The sequence below is a fragment of the Equus przewalskii genome, chromosome 2 (genome assembly GCF_037783145.1).
Source record: "Equus przewalskii isolate Varuska chromosome 2, EquPr2, whole genome shotgun sequence".
In the NCBI taxonomy this organism is placed as follows: Eukaryota; Metazoa; Chordata; class Mammalia; order Perissodactyla; family Equidae; genus Equus; species Equus przewalskii.
This window is the reverse complement of record NC_091832.1, coordinates 31,990,638-32,012,584: the sequence shown is the minus strand read 5'-3', so window position 1 is coordinate 32,012,584 and position 21,947 is coordinate 31,990,638. Positions and strand designations below refer to the sequence as shown.

Here is a 21,947-nt window from a genome sequence, read left to right as displayed (position 1 = left end):
TGCTGTGTCCCAGGCACGGGGGATGTAGGCACAGGGAGACCCTGTGTTCCAGGAGTCCACGCGGTTTCGCATCCTTCCAGCAGTGCTCTGGCTGGGGATTATGTCTGCATCCTACGGATGCGGAAGTCTGAGGCCCCTCAACTCAGGTAGTGGAGTGGGGATCTGCTGCCCCTGCACCTGACCTGCTTCTCTGCCGCCAGACCCCCTGCAGGCCCCCCTTCCCTCTGACGTGGGGTGACGTTCAAGCAGTCAGTAACTGGTACAGTATAAGCCGTGGCAGTCGGGCCGGCCGGCTGGTGGATACCTGCTCAAGGTCAGCCACCACCCCTGCTCTGGACTTGGCCAGTGAGTGCAGGCCACATGTTTGTCTTTGTGCTCCAAGGTACACTGCCCATGGAGGGGAGACTGGTCCTCCTGATTTCGGGGTCGAGGCCTCACTCAGAGCTCTGGGTCCTGCTCCAGCCTCCCTGAGGCGGGAAGTGGAGCCCAGAGAGGGAATGCGTCTTGCCCAAGTTCCCACAGCGTGTCAAGGGCAGGACTCAGGTGGAAACCCCAAGGCCTGACAGCTGGACCTCCCGGGGCTGGGAGAGGCCAAGGCCGCTCCCATTTCCTGGTGCTGCTGGCACATTCATATAAAATAATAGAGAAAAGCCAAAGCAGGGTTAGGGAATTGCAACGTATTTTGAATTTTACATTTAAATCACAATACAGCATCATTATGCCAGTTGCAAGATAATTACAGGTTTTATAAAAAATCTTAATTCATAGGGCACTCAGGCAGTGAGGTTTGGGAACGGAGTGCCCGTTTTAGGTCGCACGAGGAGAGATTTTTCTCGGCCCTGTCGGTGGAATTCTGTGACTGTCTGTGCGGCCTCCTTTGAGGAAGCAGCACAAACCTGAGGCCTCCACAAGTGGGGCGGGGCCAGTGGTCCTGCCAGGGCCCCATCCCCACTGCCCGCCTGGTGGTGGCCTGAGGATGAGGAGGATGGCGGCCAAGCAGGAGCCAGGAGCGAGTGGGCGGACCTATCTTGGGCTGCCTGAGACGTCCTCTCAGAGCCGTGCCCCCCAGCCCCAACCAGAGGGGCCCTCCTGGGGTCCTGGGGACCCCGGCTGTCTCTGCCGGGCGGTTCCCTCTGAGCAAACTGTTGAGGAGAGGAAGCGGGAGGGGTCCCGGCTTATCCAGCCCCGAACCCCCACTTCCTTCTAGTGATAGGAGAAGAGATCCAGAGCGTGAGACCTGCACAGGGACCAGGCCCACGGTGACAGCCATCGTCCCAGCTGCCAGGCTCCCAGCTTGCTGGTGTTGTCCTCACAGCTCCCCTCAGAAGTGGCCAGGCAGCCTTCAACTTTACAGAGAAGATGATAAAGCCCAGGAGAGGGGACCACCCCAGTCACACGGCTCTTTAGAGGCCTTACCAAGACTGCACCCAGGCCTCAGAGACCCGCGGAAGATTGTTAGAGCCATGCGGAGCTAGTCCAGTGTACCGGTGGGGAGACAGAGGCCCAGAGGGGCAAAGTGACTGGCCCAAGGGCACACAGCTAGGACTGGTTGATTGAACCCCAAATCTCCCAACTCCCCAACCAGTAGGCTCCCCACGCCTCACCTTCCTGACCTGGTGAGCTCCCCCACCGCTGGCTGCACTGCCCCCCTCACTCCAGAAAGGGGAAGGACCCCTCAGAGTGTCACCCGATGGGGCAGCAGCCCCGAGTCTGCGGTCCCGGTCGCCGTCCTTCCTGTCACCTGGACTCAGAATATAAATCACCCTCGGCGGCCCTAATCATCTTTCTATAAATACCAGAGTCTCATTTCGGAGGGGCACAGGAACGACGAGCTCTTTCGCCTTCCTGACTGTGTTTAAAATCTGATTTAGAATTAATTTCCTTTGGTCGTCCACCGGCGGACACCTTATTTGTCAAATCTTCAGCTCCTCGCGGGGGAGAGGCGAGAGGTGGCTGGGGCCTCCGGCAGCTGCTGGCCTGACAGGCGGCCGGCAAGGTGCCCTCTGCGGGGGGAGCCCCTCCTGGCCGGGGCTGAGGTGCCCGGGCCTCTGGAAGCGCCCCAGGGCGACGGGCAGGGCCGGGCCTAGCCCGGAGCTGCTCCATCTGTCTCGCCCGTTAATTCCCGGCTCGCCTCTAGGTCTCCAGGCTCCCCGAGGCCTGGTGATTAGTATTCTTATTAAAGATTATTTTATTTTCATTGCGAGGATTAATCTGGCCTTGACACAGTATAGCCGTGTGGGTATTAGCCAGGCGCGTGAGAAGGCCCCCTGGTGAGCCGCAGAATGGTGGGGTCTCCGAGCCCCACTGGTGTCAAGAGGCTGGGGGAGGCCCGGCTCCCTCCCGAGGCCCCTCCACCTGTGTGTGCATGGGGACCCCGGGCCGCGCGCCAGCTCCCCGGCCTGTCTCCTCTGCCGACTACAGAGAATTGTAGGAGTAGGTGCCGGGCGCTGTCCTGGCCTGACTTCACCTGTGTGCGCTCATGCCCTCCTCCCAAGGGCCCGAGGAGGTGGGTACTGTCATTATCCCCATCATGCAGACGAGGAAACTGAGGCCCAGCAGCTTGCCCAGTGTCCCTTTGGCCAGGTGCAGGGGTCAGACAGGAAAAGGCCCCCAGGCTCCTGCTCCCGAGTGTCTGCTCCTCCCCGATAGGGCTCGACGGTCTGAGCGGTCAGGGACTCATGCGGCTGCTCTGTGGTGCCTCCATCATGCCGGGGGTAACACTGAGATGTCACCATGTGTGTTCTGCCTGTCACTGCTCTGAGAGCTCCTTGAGAGCAGGACCAGCTCTTAGTTATCCTGGGTGCATAGTAGAAGCACGGGAAATTTGGGTGAAGGAATGAGTGAGAGACAGAATAAGCCAGGGTCCCCGAGATGCTCCTCAGCATGGATCCGATCACGTGAGGAGGATTGCTGTGTCTCGGGTCAACAGCAGGCTCCCCAAATATTTGCCCTCTTCCCCTGCAGCTTCCTGGGCTCTGAATGGAGCTCCTGGGCCGTGCCCCAGGCCTGGGCCTCCCGGGGGCTTCTGGGAGGAGGAGGCAAGATCCCAGTGTGTCAACTAGGAGCCCCCACCACTCCGAGCTCCCAGCCCCCGGTCAGGCCTGAGCCCTCTTGGGGTCTCCCCAGACTCCCCGACAGCTAAGCCCCTCTGCCTGCCTGGTCTCTGAGTCTGTGAAGCAGCTTCAGGGCGTTATCATCTCTCCTGATTTCAGGTTTTCTCTCAAGTTTGTAGAATTTTACAAATTAACCTAATTTTAGCTATTATAATAAAGAGATACGATCAACATCCAAGGAAGAAATGACAAGATGTCTTTTCAATGAAGCTTCTCTCAAGCGCCGAGTTCTCCAGATCTCCAGACGGGATTTGTGCAGAGAGACGCCCCGAGCTTCCTGGCCGTCCCTCTGTGATTGGATTCCGTTCCATAGGTGGAGCTGGGAGCCGCCTGGATGGGTGGCGTTGGGTCCTCCTGAACCCCCGGGGTGTCTCTCTGCCCAGAGCAGACAATGGTGGGATTAGCTCAATTTGAAAACTCCCACCAGCATTGACAACTTCTGCCCTGAGCCAGCCCTGGCCCAGAGGCCGGGAATTTTGAGAGGAATGAGGCAGCCCTGGACTTATTCTCAAGGATCTGCCCACAAGGACCTTCTGGTCTAGGAGGAAAGTCAGACACACAGATAAATAAAAGTCCAACCATAGCGTTACAGGTGGTGAGACTGAGCAGGGACTGCAGAAGCGGGGAGAGGAGTAGTGGCTTTTATGTATGTGTGTGTGTGTGCGTGCGCGTGCTCGTGTACACGTGGAGGTGTGGAGAGGTCCAGAAAGACTTCATTGAGGGTATGATTAAATGAATCTTGAAAGAATTCAACAGGTAGACATAGGAGAAAAGGCAGCCCAGGAAGAAGGCACGGCACATGCAAAGGCCCTGAGGCAGGAAACAGCCTGCTGGATGTGGGGAAACAGGCAATCCTTTAGTTCAACCTGAGGATGGGGCGTGAGAAGTGACACTGAAGGAGGCTGCAGGTGGGTTTTGGTCTCATAGAGAGGGCTTTGAATGCCAGGCTTTATTGTTTAGGCCGTGGGGAGCCCATGAGGGGTTGCACTGTTGGTGATGGAGTCAGATGTGCATCCTGGAGAGTCCTTTAACCTGGAATGTCCCCACTCCCCGCATGGCTGACTCTTCTCCTTGAGGCCACTGCTCAGATAGCCTCTCTTTCTCTGGGAGGGCAGCTCCTCTGCCATTTCCCCTCTGCCACATCTTCTGCTTTATTTCCTTCCTGGAGGTGGGCACAGCCTTGTTCACTGTGTCCCCCTCTGAAACCCCAGATCCTTGACGGCAGAGACCGTGGGGATCTTGTTCGTGGCTGTGTCTCCATCACCCCAAGCAGCGCCTGGCACAGAGTGGGTGTGCTCAAGTCCAGGTGGAGTGACCAGTGGGTTGGGGGCAGGCTGCCGGTGGGGTTGGAGGCTGCTGCCGTCATGCAGGTGGAGGAGGAAGCAGGTGTGGCAGCGGCTGGAGAGAAGGCCAGATCTGAGACAAGCTGGTCCTAGCCACAGTGGCGGTGACGTGGGGTCCGGGGGGGATGGGAGCCTGTGATCCCTGGATGGTCGGCGTCGCACGGGGAGCTTGTAAAACACAGATTCTTGGGCCCCATCCCTAGTGGCTGCTGGGGGGCCGGGACTGTATTTGTGTAGGGGTGTTTCCATGTCCACGCTGTCTGGGAACCACGGGTCTTACCATCTGTGTCCCTTTCCAGTCACATCCCCATTCTCTGTCCGCTTTCATGTCCCACCCAAGGCGCATCCCTGGGGTTTTGGCCCTGCTTTGGTTCTGAGCCTCTTGGCCCCCACCCCCGAGGCTGGTGTCTCACTCAAGGACCAGTGTCCCGTGAAGGACAGAGTCAGGCTGGAGACGGGGCCTGGCTGGGAGGGGCTGTTGCAGGAGAGGCTCTTTCCTGCGCCGACTTTGGGGCCAGGACTCAGGTGTGAGGGTCCCGGCCTCAGCTCTGCCCCCAACTTGCTGTGCAACCAACCCTCTGTAAGTCACAGGCCCTCTCTGCGCTTCAGTCCCTCATCTGCAAATGAGGGTAGGACTGGGTGATGCTGAAGCTCTGCACCTCTGTCCTCCCGGGAGACCCCCGAGGAAGCCCTCGGTCAGAGTGAGCCCCGTCCCGGGGCCCGCCGGTGTGGCCTGGCTGGCCCCCCTCAGCTGCCTTCTCCTCCACAGCCTGTGAGCTAGGCTTCTACAAGTCGGCTCCTGGGGACCAGCTCTGCGCCCGCTGCCCTCCCCACAGCCACTCTGCGGCCCCCGCTGCCCAGGCCTGCCGCTGCGACCTCAGCTACTACCGTGCAGCCCTGGACCCACCCTCTGCAGCCTGCACCCGTGAGTACCACCCCCGGACCCCAGCATCCTCGAGGCCCGGGCTGGACCAGGACCCCATGCTTGGTCTCACAGGCCCCAGGGAGCTGGTGCTCTGTGGATGAGTAGGACAAGTGACTCTCTTGGGCCAGGGGCCAGTGTGGGGTAGGGGGTGACTCTGACCCCCCACGATGGCCTTGAGCTCTCTCGGCCCAGCCTCTTGTATGTCACCAGCCATCTTTCCAGGGAAATTCTCCCTTCCCTCCCTGGTCTCTCCTCTCTGCTCCGGGGCAGACGAGAGCCCTTCGCAGCACCAGGTGGCCTTGGCCATCTTCTCATCCAGCAGTAATGCCTGTCCTGGGGACTGGGGTGGGCATGCGGGGGGTTTCCCCGTGAGGCAAGGGGGACATCAAAGGAGCCATCACTGTCATCCTGGATGAACTGGTAGGATCTGCTGAATGCCAGGAGCTGTCTTGGTGTGTGCGAGGTGTGTGCGTGAGTGTGTACATGGAGTGTGTGTGGTTGCCTGCTTGGATGGCCGCATGCATGTGTCTGATTCTGTGTGCGCCCCGGGAGGCCTACCGCAATCGTGTGACTGTGTGTGTCTGTCTCCTACAGAAGCTGCCTGCAGAGTGTCTGTACGCCTGAGTGTGAGCGTGCGAGTGCTTGTGCCCATGTATGTAAAGGATCCTTAGGGGTGTGTGTGCACATCCGGGTACCTGTAGGGGACTCCTGAGTCCCTGCAGAGCTTGAACGAACCTGCCTGTGAGCTGAGCTTGTGCACGCCTGGCCGTGCAAGGGAGGCCTGTGCTGGAGAGGGTGTGGTGGTGTGCACGCGTGCCCCGTGTACCTGACGGGACTCCCAGGACTCTGGCGCCGCGCCTGCAGGGCTGCGTGACTGTCCTGGCGTTCTGACGCGGCCCCTCTGTTGCGTCCCCTCCCCTGGCCTGAAGGGACCTCTCACATTCCCTTCCCGGCCAGGCAGGGGCTGCAGCCAGCTCAGCCTGCCCCGTTTGCCAGCCTTGGACTCTTGTGGTGGGTGGGGGGTACTTCACACGGTTCTGAATTGCCCGGAATTTGCCCCATCTCCCCCGCCCCCCACCTCCATCACCACCCAGCCCCAGGTTCCCTGCACAGAGCAGGTGAGGGCCCAGGTGTGTTCATACCACACCCATGCACGCCTGCCTTGCACGCATACACACATAGCATACATTCTCTCCATCCCTGCTCCTTCCACAGCTCTGTCCAGACCTGCGCATCCCCCATGTGGGACCGGCAAGGGCAGAGAGAATGGCTGAGTGACCTGGTGACAACCGTGGGCTCCTCAGGCCCAGGGAGCCCAGCTCTAAGCTCTAGCGGACACTTGCACTCAGCTGGCTGGACTCTGGTTTCTCTCCAAATGCACCATTCAGTGCCCTAAGCTTCTAGAAATCTGAAGACTGTAGAAGACGAGGCTTTCAGTATTCCATACCCTTCAGATTCTAAGATTCTCTGTGGTGCTGAGATCCTACAATTCTGTTGTCTTAAGATCTAAGACTCCTTCCCTGGGATTCTGAGAGTTGGCGTTCTGAGCCCAGGGGTCCCCCAGCCCCCAACCCCACCCCTCTCTCCAAAGTCCTCTTGCTGCCGGGACTGGGGCTCCCGTCGGTGGGGGAGGGCGCTCAGGGCCACGGAGACGCCCCTGGGCTGCCTGGCGCCTCCACTTCACTCTAGCAAAGTGCTCAGTGGCATTTACAGTGAATCCAGCACAGAGGGTCAAGGTGAAGTGTGGGACACAAACAACTGGGGCATTTCACACCCAGCCTGGCTACCCAGGGCTGTGCAGTCTCTGCCCCCAGCTCTGGATGAAAACTCTGGGGAGCACAAACCCCGAGCCCCCTGTGGTCCTGCGGGCGGGGGGGGGGAGGTTAGGTAACGGTGCCCAGACTCTGACACTGTGGTCCCAGTCTGATGGCGGAGACGCTGCCTCTGCCCTCAGGGAGCTTCCAGAGGATGGAGTAGGCGTGACCTCATTCTTAGGGAGCCCCACATATGGTAGGGGAGCCACAGCCCTTCTCTGGTCTCATGGGAGGAGACTGGACCCACTCGCATAAATGCCCTCCACCCCTCCCATCATTCTCTGCTCCAGGGCCACCCTCGGCACCCGTGAATCTGATCTCCAGTGTGAATGGGACGTCCGTGACACTGGAGTGGGCCCCTCCCCTGGACCCGGGTGGCCGCAGTGACATCACCTACAACGCCGTGTGCCGCCGCTGCCCCTGGACACTGGACCACTGCGAGACGTGCGGGAGTGGCACCCGCTTCGTGCCGCAGCAGACGAGCCTGGTGCAGGCCAGCCTGCTGGTGGCCAACCTTTTGGCCCACATGAACTACTCCTTCTGGATCGAGGCCGTCAACGGCGTGTCCGACCTGAGCCCCGAGCCCCGCCGGGCCGCCGTCGTCAACATCACCACGAACCAGGCAGGTAGGCGGAGACCCCTGTCCCAGCTTCCCCAGGGAGGGCCCCTGCCCTCCCGGGCATCAGAGCTTGGCCACGGGCTGGCTGAGGCCCTCAGGCAGTTCCCGCCTCTCCTGGCCGTGTCCTGCTCACCAGGACTCAGAGCTGCAGGCCTCAGGAGAGTAGACCACATCCTGGAAGTGGGAGGAATCCAGAAGCACAGAGGCAGGCTAGCGTGGCCATCGCAGGCCTGGGTTCCAGAACTTTCTCTGCCTGTTTCCTTCCTGGTGCAATGGGAGTAATAGTACCTACCTCAGGTACTGTTGTGAGGCTGAAATGATGGAAATGAAAATGCTTAGCCCAGCACCTGGCCCGTGCTGCAGGCTCGATAAACGTCATTAGAAAAAGAAAATCATTCTGATTATCGTTTTCCAGAACAGCTGCCACTGCTGCCCCTGGGATGGCTTTGGTTGCACTGGTTTGGACAACAGCCATTTCTCTCTCTGTTTCTAGCCAGTCGTTGGCCTGAATTGAGTCCCTGGAACCTCTTGTTTCCAAATTCTGGTGGGTCTTGCCCGTCAAGGGACAGCCTGTCCCCAGAGCCCATCGCGGGCAGCTTCCCCATTAACAGCCACCCTGGCACATGCCCTGGACCCCTCCAGCTCCTCACCTCCGTCTCCTCCCCACACCACGCAGGCCTGGCCCAGCAGACACTATTCCCACCATGTCACAGAGGAGGAAACTGAGGCGCAGAGAGCCACCCAGTGTCACCGCATAGGAAGTGGCAGAGCCAGGATTCGAACCCAGGTCTGTCTCACTCCCAAGTGACGCAGGCCTCCCACCTCTGAGCCCAGGGCTCTCCCGCCCCGATGCCAGGGCTCCATCCACTCAGGAGATTCATCCGGCCAGCAGGCGTGGGGCACCCGCTGAGTCCCATCTCTGTCCTCGTTGATGGGGACACCGTGAGGAGTGGACCTGTGTGCCCGGTGTTCAGGGCACTGCCTCACCTACTTCCTAGGGTGACTGAGGCAGGTGGCTGGCTGGCCAGGGAGAGGGTGGAGCAGAGAACCCAGCAGCATTCAGACACCAGTCGCTGTGCTCCGTCATTATAAAGAGACCCTCCCTGAACCCACTCTCCCTTCCAGCCCCCCGCCCATTTCTCTTCACATGAACACGCCCCAAAGAGCTGTCTGTGCTCACCACGTCTGCATCCTCTCCTCTGTGGGCCTCTCCATGCAGCTCCAGTCTGGCATCTTCCCCCGCTGCCTGTCCACAGAATGTCAACATGCCCACGTGGCCACGTCCAGTGGGCACTTCTCCCTGCTCTTCCTCCTCCTCCTTGGACGCTTTTCTCTTGCCTTCCATGCCCCGCCTGCCCGCGCTTCCCGTCTGCCGGTCTGGCCTGTCCTTCTCCATGTCTGTCAGCCCCTGCTCTCTAGGCAACCTCAAGATGCTGGAGGACCCGCCTCTCTTCCCTGTGTACTCGGGTCCACCTTTCCTGAGTGGCCTCATCAGGGTCCGGGACTTTGAATCCCACCTTCGTGCTGACATCCCCAAATGAACGGCACCACCACAGACCTCTCCCCGAGATGCAGCCACCTGCTCCTCTGTCCACTCGGATGTCTTTTAGATGAACAGCCCCCCAAACCTGCACCTCCCACAGGCCCCCCATATCAGGACACGACCCCACCATTCCTGGGGTTACTCAAGCCTCAAACCCAGTTGTCCTCCTTGACTCTCTCAGCCACATCCATCCACCAGCCAGCCCTGCTCGGTCTGCCTCAAGCATCACCACCTCCACACTCGGTACCCACCCCGCGTCTGTCTTAGCTTGGGTTGCTGTAACAAAGTACCGCAGACGGGGGCTTAAACCACAGAGGTTTTCTGCTCACAGTTCTAGCGGCTGGCTGGCCAAGACCAAGGTGCTGGCCGCTGTGGTTCCTGGTGAGAACTCTCCTCCTGGCATGTGGTCAGCTGCTTTCTCCCCGGGTCCTCACATGGCAGAGAGAGAGAGAGAACTCTCTGGCTTCTCTTCTTTGAAACGCACTCATCCCACCGGGAGAGCCCCACCCTCACGACCTCATCTGAACCTGATCACCTCTCTAGGGCTCCAGCTCCAAACACTGTCACATTGGGGGATAGGGCTTCAGTATATGGATTTGCAGGGGGACACAGTTCAGTCCATCGCACCGTTCACGTCCCCATCACGTATTGCCTGGACAACCACAGGCGCCCCTCCCACTTTGCCCCCTGACTCCTTCTCACACCACATCCGGAATGAGCTTTAAAAATGTAAGTGAGATCAGGTCCTCCGTGAGTCGTTTAAAGCTCCATCCTCAGCTGACACAGTTCAGACCCTCCCGGGGCTGGGGGGACCCACGGGACCCACCCTGCCCGCCTCTGCAGCCTCACCCCATCCACTCTCGCCTGGCTCCCTCCCTTCCAGCCACACTGGCCACCGGTCCCCATCCTTGAACGCACCAAGCCCTTCCCCACCCCGGGCCTTGGCCTTGCTTCTCCATTGGAGGGACCCGCTCCTCCCTGGGACGTTCCCATGAGTGGCTCCTTCAGTCCTCAGTTCAGCTGTCACCCCGCCTCAGGGAGGCCCACCCTGACCACCCCAGCTGAAATGGCCCATTTCCCTCCCGGCCCCCTGTGTCTGTATGGTCCTCTCCATCGCAGCACCCTCGTCATTCTTCAGGGCTCTTAACCAACCTGTATTTACGTGTTGACTTGTTTTCTTATTTACTTTCCGTCTCTCTTACTAGACCATAAGCTCCTTGAGGGCTGTCCTGGTCACTGCAGTGTCCCCGGGTCCCAGCCCAGTGCCCGGCATGTGGCATTCAGGATACACTAGGGGGAGCTGGGTGCCTGGGGCAGACAGCAGCCCTGAGCAAAACCGGTGCCTCCGCCCTCAGAGACCACTTGCCCCCACCCCCCCCCCCCACCGCTTCCCCCCAACCACCTGCTCCTTGGAGCCCTCTCAGGTGCCCTGTTTCCCTCCTGCCTCTGAGCCCGGTCTCCCTCTGTCTGCCCCTGTGTCACAGCACCTCTTGCCTTGGAAATTTTGGGGTTTTTAAGAGGCGCCCACATATCCCTGGCCCTGGTGTGTGCTGCTCACATAGATGGTTGTATCTGATCCTCACCTCCTCCTGGCACGTGGTGCCTGCTACCTTCACCTTCTGGATGGGAGACTGCCACCCAGGGACAGTCATGGTCCCAGGCATGAAGGGAAGGGCCTGTTGTGAACCCAGACCTGATTCCCAGGCTGTGGGATCTCCCCTGCGCCACCCCCTCCAGCTTAACTGTGGAATTACTTGTTAATTTTTCATGTCGAAGTCATCCAGCAACACTTATTGGGGCACCTACTGTGTGCAGTCCCTGCCTGCAGGGACACGGGAGGTGTGGGGCAGAGAGTAGAACTCGGGTTGGGCAGGGGAAAGAGGAGGGCTGCGGGCTGGAGGGGGCCAGGAGGAGGGCGTCCTGCGGGCGGTTCCTCAGTTTGCCTTTGCCTGGGTCTCTCTCTGGGGGGTGGGGGGGGTGGTGGATCATTGCACTGAACGCAGGAGGGAGGGAGGGAATGGATGCATCAGTGAGTGAGTGAGGGGGCGAATGGGTGGCCTAGTGTGACACGAGAATACATGAGCTCAGATGGGCCCCCGGCTCAGCTCAGTCCCTTCCCTAAATGTCCAGAGTCCTACCCCCGAAACCCAGGCAGTGAGAGTGTAGTTCTTTCCATCCTCCCTGTCCCGTCTCCTCTGCTTCCTCCTTCCTCAGCCTCTCCTGACAGCCTGCCCCACACGGGGCCCTGGGCTGGGGGTGGGAGACGTGGAGCTAGAGACCTCAGGTGATGGGGCCCAGGGTGGACAAGAGCAGCTGCTTAATGGGGCGGGTGTGGTCCAGCATGCTTCCCGTGGATGGGCCTGGCCAGAGAGGAGGAGGAGGCAGTGAAGCTGGGGCTGCCAGGCCTCATCTGGGTCAAGCCAACCCCAGCATCTCAGACCAGAGCCAGGCTGTGCCGACCCCCGGTGACTGACCAAGGCAGTGGCCAGTGATTTTGCAGGAGGAGTGGAGGGTGCTGGCTCTCCTGGGCGGGGGCAGGACAGTCGGCAAGACGGAGCATGGCCCGAGCTGGGATCCCTGTTCAGGGCCCTGGGAAGGGGGACAGAGGCCAGTCCCCATGGTTGCCTGTCTGACTGCGCGGCCTCCTTCCCTAGCCCCGTCCCAGGTGGTGGTGATCCGCCAGGAGCGGGCGGGGCAGACCAGTGTCTCGCTGCTGTGGCAGGAGCCCGAGCAGCCCAATGGCATCATCCTGGAATACGAGATCAAGTACTATGAGAAGGTACTGCGGGGCGGGAGCGAGGTGGGGGCCAGGTGGGCAGGCCTTGGCTGACCGCCCTCCCATGGCAGGACAAGGAGATGCAAAGCTACTCCACCCTCAAGGCTGTCACCACCAGGGCCACCGTCTCGGGCCTCAAGCCGGGCACCCGCTACGTGTTCCAGGTCCGAGCCCGCACCTCTGCAGGCTGCGGCCGCTTCAGCCAGGCCATGGAGGTGGAGACCGGGAAACCCCGTGAGTGCCAGGAGCGGGGAGGCCGCGGGAGCTGGGCAGGGCCGGGTGCCAGGGCCCTGGTGGTCAGAGAAGGGGAACTGTGCTATCTGAGCTGGCGCCTGTGGTGGATCAGCATATTTACAGGAGAAAAACCAAGGCTCAGAGAAGGAAAGGTACTTGCCTGATGTGGCAGAGCTGGGAACAGCGTGTCAGCCGCTGGCTTTTGCTGAGTGTCAGTGTGACTTGCAGGTATCATGAGGACAACCTCATAACCGTCCCAGAGACCCTCTATCGAGTTGGCATTACCCACAGCCCCATTTTGCAGACAAGGAAAATGAGGGTCAGAGCAGTAAAGTGAATTGCCCGAGGTTACCCAGCAAAGCAGGATTTGAACGCGGACATTCTAGGGACAAATTCCGTGCCCCTTCCCCAGGATCATCCCGCCCCCGGCCTCCGAACAGAGGTTCTCAGTGTGTTCCAGGACCAGCAGCCTCGGCCTCACCCGGGAGCTCCCAGAAATGCTGATTCTCAGGCCCACCCCAGACCTTCTGAATCAGAGGCCCTGGGGGGGCGGGGGGCAGCAGTTTAGGTTTATCAAGCCTGCAGCGGGATTCTGAGGTGCGTTCCAGCTTGAGAACCCCGGCCCCATCTCCAGCCAATGAGGTCTTCTATCCTTGGGCACCCTCTGATAGAGGGTTCCAGGCTGTGTTCTCGACCCTGCTCCCCTGGCACCCGTGGCTTGTGGGTCTCAGGTGCTCCTCGGTCTGACACCATGTGGAGACTGCCCAGGTGGGAATCCTGCCCCACTCCATCCCATGTCCTGTGTGACCTTGAGCAAATTCCTTGAGTTCTCTGAGCCTCCGTTTTCTCATCTGAAAACTGAGCTAATACTGGGACCTCCCTGGATGGGTGTGGGGAGCGGCCACGGAGACTGAACTGAGCTCTCGGCACACTCAGCTTTGTTACTGTTGGGATAACAGGCAGGCCAGGCGTTTTCTGATTCACATTACAGATGAGAAAACTGAGGCTCAGAGAAGTCCAGTGACTCTCCCCAGGTCACACAGTCTCAGGAAGTGATGACACCGGGTTGGGAAGCCAGGAAGCCTGGGGCAGCAGGGGCTTGAAGGACAGGCTCAGTAGAGAGGGGGCTGGGGGCAGAGGAGGGGGTGCCTGTGTGCTGGCCCTGGGCTGGCTCACAGCTGAGCGGCTGCCCTTGATCTGGTGTCCCCCGCAGGACCCCGCTACGACACGCGGACCATTGTCTGGATCTGCCTGACGCTCATCACAGGCCTGGTGGTGCTTCTGCTCCTGCTCATCTGCAAGAAGAGGTGGGTGGTCCGGCCCCAGCCCCCGGGCTCTCCTCTGGAGCGCTGTGTCACCCGCCTGCCCCCGCCCTGTGCCTGGGGCAGGGCTCACTCACACATCCACCTGCTCTTCCTTCCTCCTCCTCGGACACTTTTCTCTTGCCTTCCATGCCCCCGCCTGGCCCCACTTCCCGTCCGCCTGTCTGGCCTGTCCTTCTCCGTCTCTGTCAGCCCCTGCTCTCTAGACAACCCAGGGAGGCTCGGGGACCTGCCTCTCTTCCCTGTGTACTCAGGTCCACCTTTCCTGAGCGGCCTCATCAGGGTCCAGGGCTTTGAATCCCACCTTCGTGCTGACATCCCCAAATGTATGGCACCACCACACACCTCTCCCCAAGATGCAGCCACCCACTCCTGTGTCCACTCGGATGTGTTTTAGTAAACAGCCCCCCAAACCCACACACCCCACAGGCCCCTCATCTTAGGACACAGCCCCACCATTCCTGGGGTTACTCAAGCCCCAAACCCAGTTGTCCTCCTTGACTCTCTCAGCCACATCCATCCACCAGCCAGCCCTGCTCGGGCTCCTTCGAGCATCACCATCTCCATCTCATTTAATCCTAATGACACTCCAGGGATGCAGAGATTCTGACCTCTTTTTGCAGGTGAGCGTATTGGGGATCAGAGAGGTTAGGCTGCTTCAGCCAGATAGAAGCCAGAACTGGGACAGGAGCCCAGGTCTGTCACAGCCAAAGACCATGCTCTGGGTCACTCTCCCCTCCCCTGCTCCGTTCCAGAGGGAGGAGGGCCTGGGATACTGGCTCAGTGCAGGCTTAGGATCCCAGATGGCGAGAATGAAGGATCATCCAATAGATGGAGAAACTAAGGCCCAGGGAAGGGAAGGGTTTGTCAATGTCACACAGCAGGCTTGGCATCAGAAGCCTCATCTCCTAACCCCTCCACCAGGGATGGTCTCCTGTAAAACAGGGCTAATGATGCCACAGACTTTGTAAATTGTAAGTGTCTGTAAATGTCAAGGATGTCGCAGCTCAGCTGGGTTGAGAGCCTGAGAGCGAGGACTCCCCCTGCAGGGGCAGGTGCTGGGGTGGCAGGCGCTGACCTGAAGGGGGAGAGGAGTAGAAGGGAGGGGTCCTGACTTGTCCCTGCGTGGGGTCAGGGCTGGGGCGAGGGGCGGTCTGGCCTCGGGGAGAACCGTGCCCCTCCTCCCCAGGCACTGTGGCTACAGCAAGGCCTTCCAGGACTCAGACGAGGAGAAGATGCGCTATCAGAACGGGCAGGGTGAGTGCGGGGCCCCGGCATCTGGGGGCAAAGAGGAGGTCACGGTGGGGCCACTGCTGGTCTGGGGATGGCAGAGGTAGGAAGGAGCAAGGTGCCCACAGAAAAGACCAGAGCCCGAGAGATGGACCCCAGGATGTCACAAGACTGGAGACCCCAGAGCTGTTCACCTTTCCTGGGTTCACAGACCCCACTGAGGATGCTGGAGACCTTCTCCCGGGGAATGCCCTGATGTGTGCACTCACACACAATTTTGCAGACAGTCTTCTCGGGGGGAGTCATACAATCTTGGACAAGAACCCCTGCTACAGAGAGCTTTTTAAGGACCCGGCAAAGCTCTGAAAATGAGGCAAATATGGGGTTGTCTGCCTCCACACCCACTTTGCCCGTGGAGACAGTAGTATCGGTCGTGGTACTGATGCCCGCTGAGCCTGAATGCAGCCCGAGGATCCAGCGTCACACGGTCTTCTAGAGAGCCACTCCCAGTCCATCTACCTTGGCACTTGTGATGAAACCTTTTTTGCCACATTCCTACCTCAAAACAATTTGGAACGATCTTAAGGACTCTAGAAGTGACCCTAGAAAATGACAGACACGCTCAGAACTCACTGGAGACCCCAAAGTCCCCTAGAGACCCCACGGCTACTTCATAGAGACCCTACTTTCATTTGGCGAACTCTTATTGGGCGCCTACTGTTTGCCACCATATCCTGAGATTCCCAGAGACACGCCTCACCCCACCCCAGACCCTTCCCAGGCCCGGGAACCCAGCTGACAGCCCTTCTCTCCTGGCCCCTCAGCACCCCCACCCGTCTTCCTGCCCCTGCACCACCCCCCGGGGAAGATCCCGGAGCCCCAGCTCTGTGCGGAACCCCACACCTATGAGGAGCCGGGCCGGGCGGGCCGCAGTTTCACCCGAGAGATCGAGGCCTCCAGGATCCACATTGAGAAGATCATCGGCTCTGGTGAGCTTCCCGGGCGGTGGGGCTGGGGCCATCACAGAGGGGCTTCCCAGGCAGCGGGAGAGGGGAGCGGAGGAGCCTGGCATGGGTGTGTGAGGCTGGGGGGGTTCAGGGCAAGGGGAGGAGGGACCCACCACCCTCCCCGGCCTGCCCCACTCGGGGTCCACAGGAGAATCCGGGGAAGTCTGCTACGGATGGCTGCGGGTGCCGGGGCAGCAGGACGTGCCCGTGGCCATCAAGGCCCTCAAAGCCGGCTACACAGAGAGACAGCGGCGGGACTTTCTGAGTGAGGCATCCATCATGGGGCAGTTTGACCACCCCAATATCATCCGCCTTGAAGGCGTCGTCACCCGTGGTAGGTGCCAGGCGAGGGCAGCCTCACCTGAGGGCCCCTCCTGTCCAGCATGGGCCTCTGGGGCCCTCCCTAGACCACCCTGCTCTGCCCGTACCCCCGGCTCAGGTCCCTGGGTGATTCAGGTGGGGGGAGAAACCCAGGCTCCCTGGGGCCCTCAGTACTCGCCCAGCTCCTGGCAGCTCATCAGGGGGCGTGTTCCTGGGGTCTCTGATATAGCAGGCCTGATCCCCCAAGAGCCACCCACGCCCCATCCCCTCCCCAGGCCGCCTGGCAATGATCGTGACGGAGTACATGGAGAATGGTTCCCTGGACGCCTTCCTGAGGGTGCGTGCCCCGCCCCCTTTCACGTGGGCTCGGGGAGGGCCATTCAGTCCGGGCGCTGGGAGACAGTGGCAGGCCTCCAACACCCCCAGAGCTTGGACCCGACAGCCCTGGGGAGGGGGATCAGGTGTAGGGGGTCCTAAGGATCAGCCAATCAGACTGCCTCTCAGCCCCCATCCCGTTAGAGTTGCCCTGCTGCACGGGTCCCGCTGCCCTGCACACAGGCTAAGGGGGTGCTCTGTGGGGACCCAGGGCCTCCGCAGCTGGGAGGCATGGTGGGTGTGGCAGAAATCACTGGATTCCCAGCCCCCGCCCTGCCTTTTATTCGCTGGGTGCTCTTAGGCACAGGGCTTAACCTCTCTGAGCCCCCATTTGTCCTTCTGCAAAATGGATGAGCAGCCATCGCTGCCCCACCTGCCTCTCAGGGTTGCTCCGAGTGTAAACGAGGCCGTGAGCCCGACCGTGAGCAGAACCCTGCTTCCTACGAGTGAGACACTTTGCGGGCTGCTCGGAGCCTTGCTGAAGCCGAGCCGTGTCCCCCGCAGACCCACGATGGGCAGTTCACCGTCATGCAGCTGGTGGGCATGCTCAGAGGCGTGGCCGCCGGCATGCGCTATCTCTCCGACCTGGGCTACGTGCACCGCGACCTGGCCGCCCGCAACGTCCTGGTGGACGGCAACCTGGTCTGCAAGGTGTCCGACTTCGGGCTCTCGCGGGTGCTGGAGGACGATCCCGACGCCGCCTACACCACCACGGTGCGCAGCCCGCTCCACCTTCCGATGGGCCCAGGGAGGGCGCGGGAGGGCTCCCCCAGGTCGTCGAGTGAAGCTGGCCGTTTCTAGGCTGCCTTCCACCTGGGGCGAGCCCTCCCTCTGCTCTGCACCTCAATGTCCCCTCTGGGGACTGGGAGCCACCTTTCCTGCCTTCCCTCCGTCACCTGGGGAGACACCAGGGCTGGTCCCCACCGTCACTCACTCGCGGGAGATTTGGGGAGAATTGGCATCTCTCTGAATCAGGTCGATTCCACATCTGTCTCTAAGGTCGGGTAAAAACCAGTGTTTTCAACACGTGTTCCGTGGAGACTTGGGCTTCTCTGGAGGTGTCTGGGAGCTGCCTTACAGGGGGCGGCCGAGTGGACGGGGCTCTGGCTTCACCGCCTGCCTCAACCGGAACCTTCCCTGTGGAGCTCACCCACTGACCCTCTGAATAAGGTTTCACTTAGAGAAAGGATTTTGTGACCAAAAAAAAAGGAAGAAGAAGAGGAAGGGGGCCAGCCGGGTGGCGCAGGGGTTAAGTGCGCATGTTCCGCTTCTCGGCGGCCCGGGGTTCACCGGTTCGGATCCCGGTTGCAGACATGGCACCACTTGGCAAGCCATGCAGTGGCAGGCATCCTACATAGAAAGTAGAGGAAGATGGGCATGGATGTTAGCTCAGGGCCAGTCTTCCTCAGCAAAAAGAGGAGGATTGGCAGCAGATGTTAGCTCAGGGCTAATCTTCCTCAAAAAAAAAAAAAAAAAGAAGAAGAAGAAGGAAAAGGAGGAGGAGTCAGGAGCCATTGGCCCATTCCCGCACTCTGTGCTGGCTGGCGCATCGGCTGCTGGCCCTTTCCTGAGCGTCCGCTGTGCCGGGCTTCACAAGCGTCCTCCCGTTTGTGCTCACGGCAGCTCGTGAGCCGCTCTCCCCATCAGAACAGGCCCTGGAGGGTGGGAGCAGGACCCTGGTGCTCCGCTCCCTGGCTCGGGCTGCGGAGGAGCCCTCACAGACCCACGTCCATCGCAGGGCGGGAAGATCCCCATCCGCTGGACGGCCCCTGAGGCCATCGCCTTCCGGACCTTCTCCTCGGCCAGCGACGTGTGGAGTTTTGGTGTGGTCATGTGGGAGGTGCTGGCCTACGGGGAGAGGCCCTACTGGAACATGACCAACCGTGACGTGAGCTCGGGGCCCTGGCTGGGCAGAGACGGGGGTTGGGGGGGCCTTGGAGGGGCGACAGCCTCCAGCCCAGCGCCATGCCCCGCTCCCCAGGTCATCAGCTCTGTGGAGGAGGGGTACCGCCTGCCTGCACCCATGGGCTGCCCCCGCGCCCTGCACCAGCTCATGCTCGACTGTTGGCACAAGGACCGGGCCCAGCGGCCTCGCTTTTCCCAGATCCTCAGTGTCCTCGATGCCCTCATCCGGAGCCCTGAGACTCTCAGGGCCACGGCCACTGTCAGCAGGTGCCTGGCGCCCACCCCAGCTCTGCCCAAGCCCGGCTGCCTTCCCAGCATTGCCCCAGATAAGGCCCGGGCTTAGTCCAGACCCTGACCCCTGGACCAGACCCAGCCTGGGCCCTGGACCCCTGTCCATCCTAGACCCCTGACCCCTGCCTGGGCCCCTGATCCCTGCCTGGGCGCCTGACTCCTGCCTGCCTGGGCCTTCCTTGGCCCTCTCCTTCCAGGCCTGGGATCCCGGCCCTCATACCCCTTGCCCACTGCTGAGCCCGGATGGAGGCTGAGGGTGGCTATGCCCAGTGTCCCCAAGGAAGGCAAAGGCCTGGCAGGCCACTCACCAAGGGCCCCTGTGCCTCAGGTGCCCGCCCCCCGCCTTTGCCCGGAGCTGCTTTGACCTCCGAGGGGGCAGCGGGGGCCTCACCGTGGGGGACTGGCTGGACTCCATCCGCATGGGCCGCTACCGGGACCACTTCGCTGCTGGTGGCTACTCCTCTCTGGGCATGGTGCTGCGTATGAACGCTCAGTGAGTGGGAGGGTGGAGGTGGTCCCCAGGGGGTGGGGCTGGGGGAGAGGGCAGAGGGCCAGAGGCAGAGCCGCTGAGGATTTGGCAGCTTCGGGGGATGGGTATGCCCCCCAGGCCAACCTGGTCAGCACCCTGCTTCCCCCACAGGGACGTGCGTGCCCTGGGCATCACCCTCATGGGCCACCAGAAGAAGATCCTGGGCAGCATCCAGACCATGAGGGCCCAGCTGACCAGCACCCAGGGGCCCCGCCGGCACCTCTAACCCAAGGCCAGTGGGGCCTGGGCAGCACCCAGGCCAGCTCCAGGTCCAGGAGGACTTGCACGGCTGACCAGTGGTCGAGACAGCCCCAGGCCTCTGTCCCTCCTCTCAGGTGCCAGGAGGCCAAGGGCTCCATGGCAGGATGTGGAGTGATCAGGGGTCAGGCTGCCTGCAAAGGGGCCTTGGGTGCCCAGTGTGGCCGGGACACCCGCCCCAGGGCAGAGGGCCCTCGCCTTCCCAGACGCTGGGACCTCAGCACCACCGAGCCCACACCCTGCCTCTGTGTGCGTGTGTGCGTGCCTGTGTGTTTGTGTGCTCTTGTGCTGTAGGGGTGTGTTCTCACGAGGTCGTGGTGACCTGTGTGAACATGTGTGTGTGTGCGTGTGCATGTCCATCGGTCAGGTCCCAGCATGGATGTGTGCCAGTTATGCTGCGCATGCTTATCCATGTAGACTGGGGGCACATGTGCCTGACCGTGAGTGGCATGTCGTGAAGGAGGATGCGTGTTATAAGCCTGTGGGCAGAGAACTCCCTGTGGCGCTGCCCATGGAATGCAGGCCCGGGTCCCAGCACCTGCAGGGCCTGGGAGAGGCTCACGCCCCCTCCCCCCATGCGTGGAGGCCGAGCCAGGGGCCACTTCTGAACCAAACCAGCACCAGGCCCACCTTTGTCTCTGCCCGGGTGAGCCCACCCCCGGCTCTATCTCAGGTCCGAGCCCTCCTTCTAGCTGGCAGGGGGGCCACCTGCAGCCTCCACCTGCCTCCCACCGCTGCTTCAACAGGAAAACAGGGTTCCCGGCCAGCCCTCTGGCCGCCTTCTGAGGAGGCATCGCCAAGGTCATAAGATGCCCTCAGCTGCACCAGGCTGCCGGGCCAGGGGCCAGGGGCCACCACCTTCCCCCTAGTCTCTGATGCCCTTCCATGGCCCAGGGCTCCTCACTTGGACGTCCCTCTGCCAGCCTCATTGCCCAGCCCTAACCTCCCCCACAGCCCCACTCCTGGGGTCAGGGACATGACATCACATCCTAGCTTTTCAGCCCCAAATCCACCTCTGCTGTGCCATCTGGGGAGATGGAGGCTGAGAGAGCAGTGTGCCTTGTCCAAGGTCACATGGCGGCCAAGTTTCCGAGCTGAGGCCTCTGCCTCCCAGCCCAGGGTTCTTTCCCCGGCAACATCCCACATGGACAGCTATGGGTGCAAAGGGGCTTGGGAAGCCCCCCAGTCAGAGACTGACCCTCCCCCTTACGGCCCACCAGGGTATGTAAATATCTTTTTTGTACCATGTCAGAGTATTTTTTCCTCACTCTTGACAATGCAAAAATGGTCGTCAAAGCACATAAAAGTCACCAGGGTGAGAAAGCCCCATCCCAGGGGAGGCTTGGCAGGCAGGGTCCAAGGAACCCCACCGGGCAGGATGCCGGGTGCCCCCTGCCGCCCCGAGGGAGGGCCAGCCCAGCCCCCACCCCTTGCCCCACCCTCCCCGTAGCCAGCACAGCTGTTCCGCGGAGACACCAGCACTGAGCCCCCCCTCTCCTTCCTGCAATAATTTGGGGGGATCTCAGCCCCGCCCAGGGGCCGCGGCCAGCTCTCTGCACCTCTATATATTATATTACTATATAGCCAAGCTGCTCTTCCTTCCTATGGAAGTCGGAAACATGGTCAGGACACGATCCGGGGAGGACCCTGTTTTCCTCCCACCCCCACCCCACTCTCACCCAGTTCCTGGGCTCTGGATCCTCACGGTCGGGGGGACACAGTGGGCCTGGCACTTGCCAAAGTGTAGCCCCTGCCCCTGGCATGAGTTGCCCCTCAGGATCCCAGAGATCTGTCTCTCTGTGATCTCCATCCTGAGTCTTGAACTTGCCCACAATGAGAATAAATTCTGCCTCATCTTTGCCTTTGTCTCTTGTTTTTTCCATCCCTACAACCTTGGCATCTCCTGGTGAGGAAGGAGCAGCCTTATGCTGTGTGCCTCCTGTATGCATCCCATACATCTCTTCCTCTCTGGTCTTCTCACCTGTCCCAGGAGGTGGGTTCAAGCCCTCATTTTATACAGGGGGAGGCTGAGTCTTAGAGAGCTCAACTTGCCCATAGTCAACTTTGTGGGCGGCTGAATCAGAACCCAGGCTTGTCCAACTCCTGCGCCCATGCTCCGCTAGGAAGCACCCCCTCAAGCCCCAAATTTTCTCTTCCAGATGTCCCGATTGCCCTTGCCTCATGTTCTCTTGTGGAAGAAAGTCACCTCCTGGAGGAGGAAAATATGAGGAAGGAGCATTTCATGGGAACAACTTCCTTGGGACCCAGGGCTCCATTGAGAGACCTGGATGCTGTGGGCTGGGGAAGGGAAGATGGTGCGAGCATCTTCCATAGTTACATTA

The 21,947-nt window shown here is 60.8% G+C and overlaps 1 protein-coding gene across 2 annotated transcripts in view; it reads left to right on the top strand.

Moving 5' to 3' along the window:
• The window catches only part of EPHA8 (EPH receptor A8), a 36,820-nt gene extending 15,355 nt beyond the window's left edge, over positions 1–21,465 (top strand). The window contains exons 4-17 of one of the 2 annotated variants that reach the window (XM_070598789.1): positions 5,226–5,381; positions 7,486–7,821; positions 12,012–12,136; positions 12,205–12,367; positions 13,581–13,674; positions 14,879–14,946; positions 15,744–15,908; positions 16,075–16,260; positions 16,523–16,584; positions 17,127–17,336; positions 18,361–18,510; positions 18,604–18,794; positions 19,147–19,311; positions 19,459–21,465. In XM_070598789.1, coding sequence (XP_070454890.1) covers positions 5,226–5,381; positions 7,486–7,821; positions 12,012–12,136; positions 12,205–12,367; positions 13,581–13,674; positions 14,879–14,946; positions 15,744–15,908; positions 16,075–16,260; positions 16,523–16,584; positions 17,127–17,336; positions 18,361–18,510; positions 18,604–18,794; positions 19,147–19,311; positions 19,459–19,573 — 2,186 coding nt within the window. In that variant the 3' untranslated portion in view covers positions 19,574–21,465. Of the gene's footprint in view, positions 1–5,225; positions 5,382–7,485; positions 7,822–8,490; positions 8,602–12,011; positions 12,137–12,204; positions 12,368–13,580; positions 13,675–14,878; positions 14,947–15,743; positions 15,909–16,074; positions 16,261–16,522; positions 16,585–17,126; positions 17,337–18,360; positions 18,511–18,603; positions 18,795–19,146; positions 19,312–19,458 lie in introns of those variants that run through there. The other variant, XR_011534316.1, reaches the window with a different exon arrangement.
• Positions 21,466–21,947: the final 482 nt, after the last annotated feature.